The following is a 12,233-nucleotide window of genomic DNA, read 5'->3' on the forward strand; positions in this document are numbered from 1 at the left end:
TTTAGCAATTAAGTTTCCCAGAAGGAAAATAAGGAAAATTTATAGAAAACTAATTAACAGTGAGCAGAATTGAGAACGACATTTTGACTTACGCTAAGCAAGTTCTAGTGGAAGACTGCATGTCTTCTTTCTTTTCGACAAAACTATTCTTGCCTGTTCAATAGTAAGAGAATGGTGACGAACCGAGGCCAAAATCATCATAGTGGGGGATAAAGGAAGATCTATAATTCATCATTTGGGGTTGAGGCATGTAGTTGGGATTGGCCATCATACTGTTGTCCACATCCATAGTCTGTGGAGATGAATGGTTAAAGTAGTAATGAGTCTGAATGCTGTTTGTCGCCATGGATGGGAGCTGTTCATATCCATAAACTGGCCTTGCAGAGAGCTCTTGAAAACCACGGAAGTCATGGTTTTCATTGCCACTAAACAGTGCAGGAGCCATTATGGATCTATTCATTTGATTTTCCATGGCAAGTCCGTTTCTCATGTAAGTATCTTCCACCTTGGCTACTGCCATCTGACTGTGATCAATCCCACCTTTTATTTCAATATTCGGGTTAAGATAGTTGTCAAGATGCCAATTATCCTGTAAATCGTTGCCTAGGAAAGAGGGATACATTTTTCTAGTTTCGAATTCGAAGCCATTGTGGCCATCGATGATGCCCTTCTCATCTCTTCCCATGTTCGATTTTCCTTGGTTAAGTTTCTGATAAGACTTTGGAAGCCAAAGCTCTGCATGTTTTCCAGATCTTACCAACTTCCTGATCAAAGTAGCAGAGTCTACCCTGCCTGAAACCATCACCATGTGGTTTTCTGCATCTATATTAACTGAGTAAACACCTGAACACGAAGTCGAAGAAAAACAGCAAAAAAAAAAAACATGTATTATGTTCTTATTTACCAAGAAACTCCAAAGAAATTATTTGCAAAGGTTACTGAAAAGCTACAATAAAAGAGCTAAGAACAGAATGGAAAAGGTGAAAATGCCTTCAATTGTCCGGAGAAGTTTCTTCACTTTCTGTTGGCACCCTTGGCAGTGCATACGTACTTTAATAACATAAGTCTGTTAAAACAAAGCCAAACCAAACCCATCACAGAACAAACAAATTTAATAATTTCAAGTTACTTGTATATGGAATAAAGTAACCAACGAAACAAAAGCCATTAGTATGTAATAAAAACAAAAAACAAAAACAGAAGGCATAAACCTGAAACCCAAGGAGATTGATCCCATTTCCTGACATTGTTGTTATATATGTATAGGCTAAAATCAGCTAAGACAGTTCTGTTCTAAGAGATGTTTACACAAATTCTGCCAAGGCAGAAGCCAATGTATATAAAGGCTAAAGAGAGCTGGAGATGGAAGCAGAAGTAGGTAAAATTCGTGATTTGACCGGGTAAATAGGATTGGCAACTTTTTCTTTTGACAGGCAGAAACCATGTGCCAGCTGTTTGTAGGCAGAGAGTACACCTATTTTTCGTGCTAAGATATTGGCAAGGACGATTGTTGTGTTGGAGCATGCGCATACTGTTGCTACAGACACTTGCATCTTCATATCTGACATTACTATTCTTCAGTCAGAAATGCCCAACAATATATTGAAAGATCTTATTAAAATTTCACCCTGCAATTGGTGGGTGGTCGGGTGGTGGTGTCGTAGAGTTGTGCATATTGATGGGGTAATTTTGACCCTGCACAACAGGGTTTATTAAAATTTCGCTACGTGTAACAGAGGTTTAAGAGTAACATTATATATATATTCTTTTGAATATATAAATAATAACTCATCATATAATTAGATATTAATTTATTTTTAATTTAAAATCACTAAATCATATAATAATATATTATTTATGTGTTCAATTATATACGTAAAAGTGTATATATATATATAATTTAATTGTTTCAGTAATTTTCATTATGCCTAATCAGGGGTTATTAAAATTTTTACCATATATAGGCTTAGTTGTCATTGATATTGTGCATATTGACTTTTAATCTTTTGTTTATACTTTGTGGACTTATAAACTTTAAACCAAACTTCAAAGCAAGCTTATTTAATGTAACTTGCAAGTAATTTCCCTTTCACTTAACCCCCTGACTAATAAAATGTAATCAAATTCCAAGCATGTGTAAAAATGAAACAAAAGTCAGTCAACCAAATTGCAAAGCTCTCAAGATCTTGTTTATGTAATTAAGAGCTGAGTATTCATGAGAAGAAGCTTGATTAATTAAACCCCCCAACAGATTTTATGGATTTCATGATCTATGCCAATATTATCATGTAACTCTTTTCGAATTTTGAAAAATCTACTGAGTCTATGCCTTCTTTTTTCATTTTTCTTTCCATCCTTCTACATTTTGAAAATCCACTGAGTTTTTGATTTTTTTTCCTTTTAATTTTCATTTTTGAAGTCTGCGATGATAATGGACGGATAACATATATAAGCAATTTCATATTTAAAAAAAAAAACCTTATGATAACACTTCCACAATTTGCATAATATCATTTGAAAATGTAAACGATATCATTTTCAAATCCCAGTAAAATCTTCATGCCGGTGATTTTTTGCAACCTCCTTATCCAGGTTTATCTTCAAGATAATACCAAATCCCAGCATAATTGCAGCTACCTGATTCCTGACTCTTTCAAATCTCTCTATATATATTGAGTTAGCAATGCATTCTTCCTCACTGCTCCAACATAACTAAAATGAAGAGATCTTCTCTGCTGAGTCTTACAAATGCTTTCTTCGTGCTCATTCTGTGTGGCTTTGCCAATGCCGCTGGACACCGTAAGAATTTGAGGACAGATTCCGGGACGGAGTGTGAAGACCTCTTTGGCCCCGCATGCAACGACGGATTTGACACCAATGGCATGAGTAGAAAGAGCTTTCCGGAGGGATTTATTTTTGGGACGGCGACTTCTGCATACCAGGTTGAAGGAATGGCTAGTAAGGATGGAAGAGGCCCTAGCATTTGGGATGTTTATGTTCATCAACCAGGTAAACTATTTGCTCACCATTTCCGTTTCTTTTCATTGGTTATAGTTTTTTCTCTTTGTTCTTACACGATATATATTCTTTTGTGCTGAAGGGCATATTGCTGAAAATGCTACGGGAGAAGTTTCAGTTGACCAGTATCACCGCTACAATGTATGACTGTAGCTTCAGATTAAAGCATTCACTGTAAATTTTAACTTTAATTAATTGTTATTTGTTTTTCTTTCTTTCAGGAAGACATTGATCTTATGAAAAAGTTGAACTTCGAAGCATACCGGTTTTCGATTTCTTGGTCCAGGATCTTTCCAAGTAAATTGTTTTTTAACTTCTGCTTATCACTCTATGAAATCATCGTTTTTTATATCAGATTTTGACTGCTGAAAACTTTCTTTTTCTTCTAAAATTTTGCAGAAGGAACAGGAGAGGTGAATTGGAAAGGAGTGGCTTATTACAATAGACTGATCAATGCCATGCTTGATAAAGGTGTTCATGAGGAAAATACAAATGAATAATTGATATTATTTCAGAAAAATATTTCTTCATGTTAAATATTTTTATTTTAATGTGTAAATGGTAGGAATTACTCCGTATGCAAATCTGTATCATTATGATCTCCCATTAGCCCTTCAAGAAAAATACAATGGATTACTTGGTTGTCAAGTTGTGTAAGTTCCTACTTCTTTTCTCAAAATTATCATTAATATTATTATTTTTGGGTTTTTCAAAAGATGCTAACAAGCTAACCTTTGATTTCATAAACAATGTAAATATTTCAGGCAGGATTTTGCTGATTTTGCTGACTTCTGCTTCAAGCAATTTGGTGATAGAGTTAAAAACTGGTTTACATTCAACGAACCGAGAGTTGTAGCTGCACTTGGATTTGACAATGGCATAAATCCTCCTTCCAGGTGTTCACCAGGAATGGGAAATTGCACAGCAGGAGACTCTGGAACCGAGCCATACATTGCAGCCCACAACTTGATACTATCTCATGCAGCAGCAGTTCAAAGATACAGAGAAAAATATCAAGTAAATCTTATCCTTAATTTAGATTTTTACTTCTATACTAAGAAATGATGTTACTTACAAAGAATTGTATAACTATTTCAGAAAACACAGCAGGGAAAGATCGGAATTCTGTTGGATTTTGTTTGGTATGAGCCTCTTACCAGATCAAAGAAAGACAATAATGCAGCTCAAAGAGCAAGAGATTTCCACATTGGATGGTAAATCGGTTTTCCCAAAAATATATGCAACTTGAAAATACCATCAATGAGTTAAAATTTAGACCTTAAATTTCAGGTTTTTACACCCTATTACATACGGTGAATATCCAAAAACGATGCAAGAAATTGTTGGAGAAAGGCTTCCGAAATTTACACCAGAAGAAGTATTGCTGGTGAAAGGCTCAATTGATTATGTGGGTGTAAACCAATATACAACTTACTACACATATGAACCAGATACTAAGCCTCAGCCCACAGCCTATTCAAATGACTGGAATGCCATTTTTGCTTGTAAGCCTCTCATCCTACCAAACATATTTTACTTATCGTTCGATAATTATTTGCTTTTAACAGTGCAATTTTTGCTGTATTCATTGAAAAATTGCAGATGAGCGCAATGGGGAGCCAGTTGGTCCACGGGCAAACTCTCCCTGGCTATACATGGTACCCTGGGGCTTATACAATGCAGTGACATATGTGAAAGAGCGATATGGAAACCCTATCATGTTTCTTTCAGAAAATGGTAAGATCGAGCTCCAACCCAACTTTGTTTTAAATACTTTCAGTTGATGGATTATTCATTTTGATAAATGAAAAACAGGAATGGATGATCCTGGAAATCTCACATTTGCTGAATCCTTACATGACACCACGAGAATCAATTACTATAGAGATTACATAACACAGCTGAAGAAGGCCACTGATGATGGAGCAAATGTACAAGGCTACTTCGCCTGGTCATTGCTGGATAATTTTGAATGGTTATTGGGGTACACAGCTAGGTTTGGCATAGTTTATGTGGACTTCAATACTTTGAAGAGGACCCCAAAGATGTCTGCCTACTGGTTTAAGCAGCTGGCCAAGCGAGAAGAATAAGGGTGATGGGATTTTTTGTTTAGGTTTTATCGCTCCTTTTTAGGTTCTAGGCTTTATGAGTTTTTCTTCTGGTTCTCGTTGCTTGTAAATAAGTACTAATAAATTAATGAATAAAATCAGCTTCTTAATTTCTTTGTTGAATTCGCCTTCTTCTGTGAGTGATTGTGCAGTTAATTCGTTTGTTCGAAAATCAAAATATCCAATTGTGTACTCTAAAATACGTGTGCCTACCATTGCTATGAAACTACTTGTTATATTAATGGCTCCATGCATTTGTAAGTCCTCTTGAATGGCTCAATCTCATGTCTTTCGAATTGCTAACAGTGATCTTCTTTGAGCATCTTAAAAGTTTACTAAAATAAAATATATGATATCCACACAAGAATTCTTTAGCCAAGAGTATGTACTAATAAATGAAGAAAAGAAACAGTGTTATGTGTACAAATAACATATCATTATATAATTAAAAATTAAAAATAAATTAAAATTTAATCACATAATAATATATTATTATTTATACACAAAATTATGCATATATAATTTTATTGATAAATGAAGTAGTGGAGGCATGAGATTAATTAAGAAATGGTGATGTACGAGAAAATCCAACTAAATTATTAACATTATTTTCAAGGGCAAAATACAAACATACTTAATGACTATGCAAAATGCATGATCGAAACTTGTTAATAGTATAATGCAATGGTTGTAGGTGTTAATTAGATAGTACAACAGTTATAATTGTATAATCGATTATTAGATAGTTTGACTAAGAAAAACATCATCGTCGGAAAAAATTGATAATTATCTTTTTAAATTTGCATTTAAACCCTTTTTTAACAATATTTTGTGTTGAAACCTTGATTAGTTAACATACTTTTGTGCAAGTATATAGAATTTAAGCATTTAGGGGCAGCAACCATGGCTTTTTAAAACCTTGGGTGGAAAAAGTAATTTACTCAAAATATAGACCTATTTTATTAACGGATTATAAAATGGAGTTCTTGTCGTTCTAAATAAGAACCAAATGGTCATTGCAAATCAATTTCACATTTTTAAAATTTAACCTAAGCAACCTTTCAAACAATAAAAATAATAATAAAAGAAGAGAAAAATGTGTACACCAATAAATAATAATAATATTGGGGTCTGGAATCAGCCCATATAACAAAATTTTGCCCAGGCTTCATACAAAAAAGCTATTTAGCAGAAACAAAGGCTTCAAAAAGGTTCCTAAGTAACATGTACAAGAGACAATAGTCATATGCTTTGTTTCTATTCTAATAGCAATAAACAGTGAAGAAAACAACCCAAGTCTGTTTACAGAGGTAAGTTTACGACTGTATCAAGAACTAGAAGAGACATTCAAGGCGCAGATATGTGGATCGACAGACTGAGCTGCCCCTTCAAATCAAACAAATTTGATGGAACTAGAAGGGATGCCAATGAAGTTTTTTCTTCATCCAAGTTTTGGAGGTTCTTTGCGCAAGAATCAAATTTAAGAGGAGCTCTTCTTGTTTTTACCATGATACTGTAGGTTGCACCTCCATTCCAGAAGTGGGAAAAACAACTAACTGAAATAAGATTCCCAGGGTGCTCAGTAGCATTGTAGAGAATATATATGTCACGGCAACTCTCTTCTTGAAGAATAATAACTTTTTGATCAATTTTAATGGTTATGGGAAAATCTTTATTGTATCGGAACTGTACTGTTGAATTATAATGTTTACCTAAAAAATGCAGGTGAAAATGGCCATAAGGACCAATGAAGTCACAATCTGAAAAGGGGCATACAAATCGTGCTCGGTTGCAAATCTCTTCATGCTCATATAGTTCGGGGTAACTCATTGTTTCATTGCACCCATACCTGGCATTTGGGCATGCTACTTTTGTTGACTTCAAAATGTTCTCAATAGCTGTGTTACGGATATAACCAATATTGAAATTGCAAGAGGGGCATTTATACTTAAGATCACTGCAGCAGTAAGCACAAGCTATATGACCCTGTTGACACTGCAGTACAACACAAACATAAAATAGATTATCACTTGTTAATTTCATATAATAGCTGCCAGAAAGGAAAATGTATAAAGTACATGCACATGTGCACTAAGTTACCTGGACTATTCTACCAACTACCATAGTTCTATATGAAATAATATTTCTGTATTGGACAAAGATAGTTTTCAAAACATGAACATTTTCCAAAGAAATTGAGTTAACAGCAGCCATATCAAATATTGATGAATCCATGTAACAAATTACAAGAGCACTCACATTTCCACCCACCATACATAGACTGTATATACATGAATGCGTGCCTGGATCATGTCAAAAGGATGTATATAGGTATGAAGGCCTCAAAAATAATTAAATCACAAAACTATAATAACAAAAAATTTGCAAAAGATCATATCCATGGTGTAATAATAGGTTTTTGGCAGTAAATACTCATCAGTAAAGATTCATTAAGCTATAAACCAAAACACTTCTTTATCTTTGGATCAGTGCTGATCCAGAGCCCCAGAGCATGATCCAAGGATCAGCAGCGGGGTAACCTTACCATTGTAGCATAACCATATTCAAGATTTAAACATATACAACCTCTTGGGATTTATATAATATTTGACAGTACACCTACTGGTGAGAGTCAAAGGAAAAGTTCAATTCCTTGAGAAGATGAGAGAACGTCCAGATCCTCTTGCATACATCAATACGCTAATACTAGAGATTCAAACACAAATTTTAAATGCTGTAGACAATGTAAGTATCAAATTCCATAACTTTTTACAGAACACACATCCTCAGTGATAACTGATAGGAGGATGATCTACCACATCAGTAGTAACTAATTTGATGAAAAAACTTAAGATTCAACACAAAGATTAAGCACCAATAACAGTAAAAATAACGTGAAGAATGCAGTGACAATAAAATTGGATGGACAAGATGTGCTGTTTTAGCATTTTGGGTGAATCACAGCATAATTAGTTAAAATAAGGAGTATTTTAAACTATTCAAATCAATATAATGCAGCCACGTAATGATTTAACACATTTTGGTTTCTAAAAGCAAGATAAAATCTGTTTTTCCAAGAGTTTAAAAAATAAAATAAAATAGACCATTTTTATTGGAACTCTGTAAACAAGACAGCCTTCCATGCAATTTTAAGTTGATAGTTGCACATACTGGGCACTATATAAATAATATCAATGTGCATACATGAATTTAAAAGAGTGGAATAAGTGTTAATAATAATTCAAAATGAGATATATGTCAAGGCATTCTGCTTATACAGAATATGATCTACATGTTTAGGATACAGTTAATAAGGTTATGAAACATGGAAAAGGTTTGAAATTGAGCCATAAAGCAGTATAATTTTAAGAGGTAAAATGGATGATGCATTGTTATCATAAGCATCAACCAACTTAACAATGCAAACATAGTCCATACAAGCATGTAACTACAAACTCATCGCCTGATCATCTTAATTTATTCACACAATCAATTAAGCTCACCCTTTTTATTCACATATTGCAATCAATACCCCTTTCTAATTTGGAAAGCAACCAAGGCACTTGTGAAACAGCATTATTTCTTAATCTATCAAATGACTATCACCATGAACTCCTGTATACTTAAAATTAGCTCCAGTATTTTATGTACTATGAAAGTACTGCCACAAGAAAACAAGCAGCCAAATTCTTTCGTTTAGATTTGTTGAATATCACATCCTTGGCGTTTTGAGATTATGCAAATAGAAAAAAAGGATTTTTATTTTCCTATAAAAGATACCCGAAATAGTCGAAACCCCGATTAAAATTCAGGAAACCCAATCAGAATTTCTAGCGTTTAACATAACCAATTGAAAATACCTTCATACAAGCAGAATTACAAGTAAAAGAAAGGAACTTCTGAAGAAAAGCTTCATAAAAACACAACATGTAAAATAAGAAAGTTGACAAGGAACGAAACCTGAAAGACTGGAGCGGTCAATGGCAAAAAGCAAACGGGACAATCAAGAAGTTCCGGGTCGGTTAAAGTCACAGAAATTGAGCCATTTCCACTAAGTTTGGCCGTATCAGAACTCCCTCCTTTGCCACCATTATTAGCCGCAGCTGCCTCTTCATTTTCTTCGCATGAGTCTTCATTCCTTCCAATTTCATAACTTTCTTTCCCTTCAATATCTTCATCTTCCTCTTTCTCTTCGTCCTCCTCTTCACATTCTTCATCGTCCTCTTCAATTTCTTCATATGATTCCTCAACTTCGTATTCTTCTTCCTCTTCGGTTCTGTCATCTTCTACTTCAATTTCTTCACACGACTCTTCACTCTTTCCTCTATCTTCTACTCCTACTTCAATTTCTTCACATGATCTTTCATCCCTCCCTCCAACTGCCACTCCTGGTTGAATATTTCCCCCATCTTTATCAGGAATTTCATCTCTCAAGTTGATTCTACTTGGACTCACCCTTCTCGGTCTCTTGAGTTTTGGCCCGATGGTTTTAACAGGTCCATACACATCTTCTTCTCTACTCGAAATCCAGGTTCTGCTTCTTCCCATGTCGCCTTCCCCTGCTTTTCCTACGAAAAACCTAAACATAAATTACCACCATATATGAGCAAAAAAATCAATCACCCACTCGATAGTTTCCAAAACTTTGGGGGTTAATTGAATTTTTTTAACCTTTAATTTCTCTGATTTTTTTGGACAAGCCCGAGACCAAGTTTTTAATCTTCTACTGTTGCAGTTAATATACATTTATCGATTGCCGTTTATATTTAAAGAATTTCTCTGCAGATCTTATATATGTTATTTTGTGAGGTAATAAAATATTTCGACAAGCAATATATTCTTATTCTGAATCTGACCTCAGAAGTCTTCATTGATAATGAATTTGGAAAGTTTTACTAAAACGCTGGCCTTTCCAATTTTCAATAAAACAAGTTTTAGGTAACATTTACACGTTACAGTCGGTCATATTTTTAGCCGAGACTGGATTCGAACTGAATCTAAAATATGAATTAACCCGAGTTTGTTTCATATTTTATAAAAAGAGTTATTATATGAATCAAATAAAAATGTTATTAAACATCACGAAATAAATAATAACATCAACAAAATATATAACCTTATCGATAGAATAAATAGTATCATTCATGGAGAAATAATTTTGTTTAAAAAGAATTCAAATCGAATTGTTAAATAAAAACTTTAACTTAAATCAAACTAAATCGTAATTTAAACTTAACGGACATAGTTTGAATACAACCATATTATTATTTAATTTCATCCATACCTATCGCATTATCACGTAAGGGCAATAAATCACTTTGCTAGCTTAATTTAAGGCCTAACTTTTTTTTTTCTGGATGAATGTTGATTTTCCAAACAGGAGATAACAGTCCACTCAACAGATCATTTGGTTTCTCTTAGAACACAACAAATTTCTCTCCCAAAATATCAAGTTTCTAAAAGCAAATCATGTGTTCATGAACAAGGAATACAACTGATCCATGAAATGAAACATTTCCAAGAGGTTGAGTTTCATTACGGAGAACTAAAAGGACTCCTTCTTTCTCCTCTTGAAGAACAAGAACAAGAAATTTGTTGTCAACATCTTGGGTGACATGAAACAGGCTATTGTACTGGAATCGAGAGTGCAGAGAGATTATGTTGAGCACTGCAGTGTTGGCATAATTGGATGGTCTGGTGTACAGGCTTGTGACCTTTTAATTCTCAAAAATACCCGAACTGAGTATCACTTGAATCAAATATCGGTTAGTTATTTGCCACTCTCCTGGAAAGGATTTAGCTATCATACCATACTTGCAAGACGCAACAACAGCAGCCTTGCTATATTACAATCTTTAACAAAGAGCCTTCATGCCCATTAGATTGGTATATGCTTAACCTTTTTATTTTGATAATCTAATTTTTGTATATCCAATGATGCCAAACAAGTAAAGGTTTGATTTTTCTGGGTTAAGGACATTTTTGCTCATTCTTACATATCAAGAATGTGCGAGTTATGTTGGATGAAACAAGTAAAAACGATGTGTTAAACAATTAAGAAGTAAAAAAAAGCAAATAGCATTCAAGTGTATTAATATCATTGCATCGTAACTCAACGTTGTAGTTGGGAAAGCTTTAAATCCTTATTGAATCAAGTGGCAAGTGGGAAACTGATATCGTGTGTCGCTTGAGATTCTATGTAGCAGTTGTTAAGGGAGTTGCTGTTGTTTTTATATTTGTGGGGGAAAACGGTTGATATCCCTGATTTGTAGCAATATAGGGATACGATTTTACTGATTTGATCAAATTAAAGGTGGCTTTACGGTTGTAGGGAGCCTTTTCGACTGATACTTCTCTTTCTCCCTTACAAAGCCGAAGTCTTAGTTGAAGGTTTATACTGGTTCATCATATCCAACACCGAACTTATTGGAATTTCTCTTTCGATTCAGGTACCCATATTCATTATGTTATTGTGAAGTTGCTCATTTAGTTCATTGAATAAAGTTAAATATGTGCTAAGAACCAAATCCAGGGTGAAAATGGTGTCAAATCTCAAAAAGAAGCACATAAAGAGGATCAAGAAGGCTGGTTTTTACGTCTACCTCAGACCAACTTCAGAGAAGAAGTTTCTAATCAAGGAAATAATATTGATGGCAGCCTTCAGAGGAACGATGTTGTGGGACTTTGTTTGCCTTTCTGCTTAACTAATCCAGAGGTTTTTCACTGCCCCATTTGCTTTTAGCCCTTGACACCTCCCGTTTTACAGGATTTTCTCTCTTGAAACTTCTTAATTTTTTGTGTTTTCTTTACATGAAGTTTTCTGTTTGTGGTTAGTTAGGCTGATTAGGATTATCTCATACGTTTCTTATCCAAAGCTCCATGTTTTCTTTACACAATTGGATAAAAAATTACTAAGTTTACCACAAGCAAATTAAGGAAAATGTATACGAGGGTCAAGAAAGTTAGTGAAGTTTCAAGAGATTTCTTTTTTTTTAAAGAAAATAAATCATGGTTTGGGAATAGAAACTTGATTGCCTATATAAATGTTCATCTGCAAAAATCGTCTCTGATAAATTTGTTTACTGTAGCAATTCAGATATTCATTTC

The 12,233-nt window shown here is 34.1% G+C and overlaps 3 protein-coding genes across 5 annotated transcripts; 1 reads left to right on the forward strand and 2 right to left on the reverse strand.

Annotated features, from left to right (window-relative positions):
* Positions 1–13: 13 nt before the first annotated feature.
* LOC123225493 (heavy metal-associated isoprenylated plant protein 37-like) lies at positions 14–1,361 on the reverse strand. The gene is made up of 2 exons (XM_044649460.1): positions 1,212–1,361; positions 14–1,066 (listed from the first exon to the last, which is right to left on the reverse strand). Exon 2 carries the CDS (start codon positions 806–808, stop codon positions 158–160), a length of 651 nt encoding a protein of 216 aa, XP_044505395.1. The 5' UTR covers positions 809–1,066; positions 1,212–1,361; the 3' UTR covers positions 14–157.
* A 1,247-nt stretch (positions 1,362–2,608) lies between these two features.
* Positions 2,609–5,249, forward strand: LOC123225490 (beta-glucosidase 44-like). The gene is made up of 10 exons (XM_044649454.1): positions 2,609–3,009; positions 3,101–3,159; positions 3,240–3,315; positions 3,418–3,489; positions 3,584–3,671; positions 3,783–4,035; positions 4,117–4,232; positions 4,309–4,523; positions 4,621–4,755; positions 4,834–5,249. Exons 1-10 carry the CDS (start codon positions 2,718–2,720, stop codon positions 5,106–5,108), a joined length of 1,581 nt encoding a protein of 526 aa, XP_044505389.1. The 5' UTR covers positions 2,609–2,717; the 3' UTR covers positions 5,109–5,249.
* Positions 5,250–6,225: 976 nt separating this feature from the next.
* Positions 6,226–9,858, reverse strand: LOC123225491 (E3 ubiquitin-protein ligase SINA-like 10). 3 transcript variants are annotated; one of them, XM_044649457.1, is made up of 3 exons: positions 9,087–9,857; positions 6,839–7,121; positions 6,226–6,682 (listed from the first exon to the last, which is right to left on the reverse strand). In XM_044649457.1, exons 1-3 carry the CDS (start codon positions 9,711–9,713, stop codon positions 6,474–6,476), a joined length of 1,119 nt encoding a protein of 372 aa, XP_044505392.1. In that variant the 5' UTR covers positions 9,714–9,857; the 3' UTR covers positions 6,226–6,473. The 3 variants fall into 3 exon arrangements, with proteins under 3 accessions (XP_044505392.1, XP_044505391.1, XP_044505390.1); XM_044649456.1 differs by having other exon boundaries at positions 6,226–6,745; positions 9,087–9,856; XM_044649455.1 differs by having other exon boundaries at positions 6,226–7,121; positions 9,087–9,858.
* Between the last annotated feature and the right edge of the window lie 2,375 nt (positions 9,859–12,233).

This window comes from Mangifera indica, chromosome 9 (assembly GCF_011075055.1).
Source record: "Mangifera indica cultivar Alphonso chromosome 9, CATAS_Mindica_2.1, whole genome shotgun sequence".
Taxonomy (NCBI): Eukaryota; Viridiplantae; Streptophyta; class Magnoliopsida; order Sapindales; family Anacardiaceae; genus Mangifera; species Mangifera indica.

Coding starts and splice junctions, on each gene's coding strand:
- LOC123225493 (XM_044649460.1), bottom strand. CDS start 808: ATGGTGATGGTTTCAGGCAGGGTAGACTCTGCTACTTTGATCAGGAAG.
- LOC123225490 (XM_044649454.1), top strand. CDS start 2,718: ATGAAGAGATCTTCTCTGCTGAGTCTTACAAATGCTTTCTTCGTGCTC. Junction 3,316..3,417: donor TTGGTCCAGGATCTTTCCAA/GTAAATTGTTTT, acceptor AAAATTTTGCAG/AAGGAACAGGAGAGGTGAAT. Junction 4,524..4,620: donor CTGGAATGCCATTTTTGCTT/GTAAGCCTCTCA, acceptor GAAAAATTGCAG/ATGAGCGCAATGGGGAGCCA.
- LOC123225491 (XM_044649455.1), bottom strand. CDS start 9,713: ATGTTTAGGTTTTTCGTAGGAAAAGCAGGGGAAGGCGACATGGGAAGA. Junction 7,122..9,086: donor TGACCGCTCCAGTCTTTCAG/GTTTCGTTCCTT, acceptor GTTGTACTGCAG/TGTCAACAGGGTCATATAGC.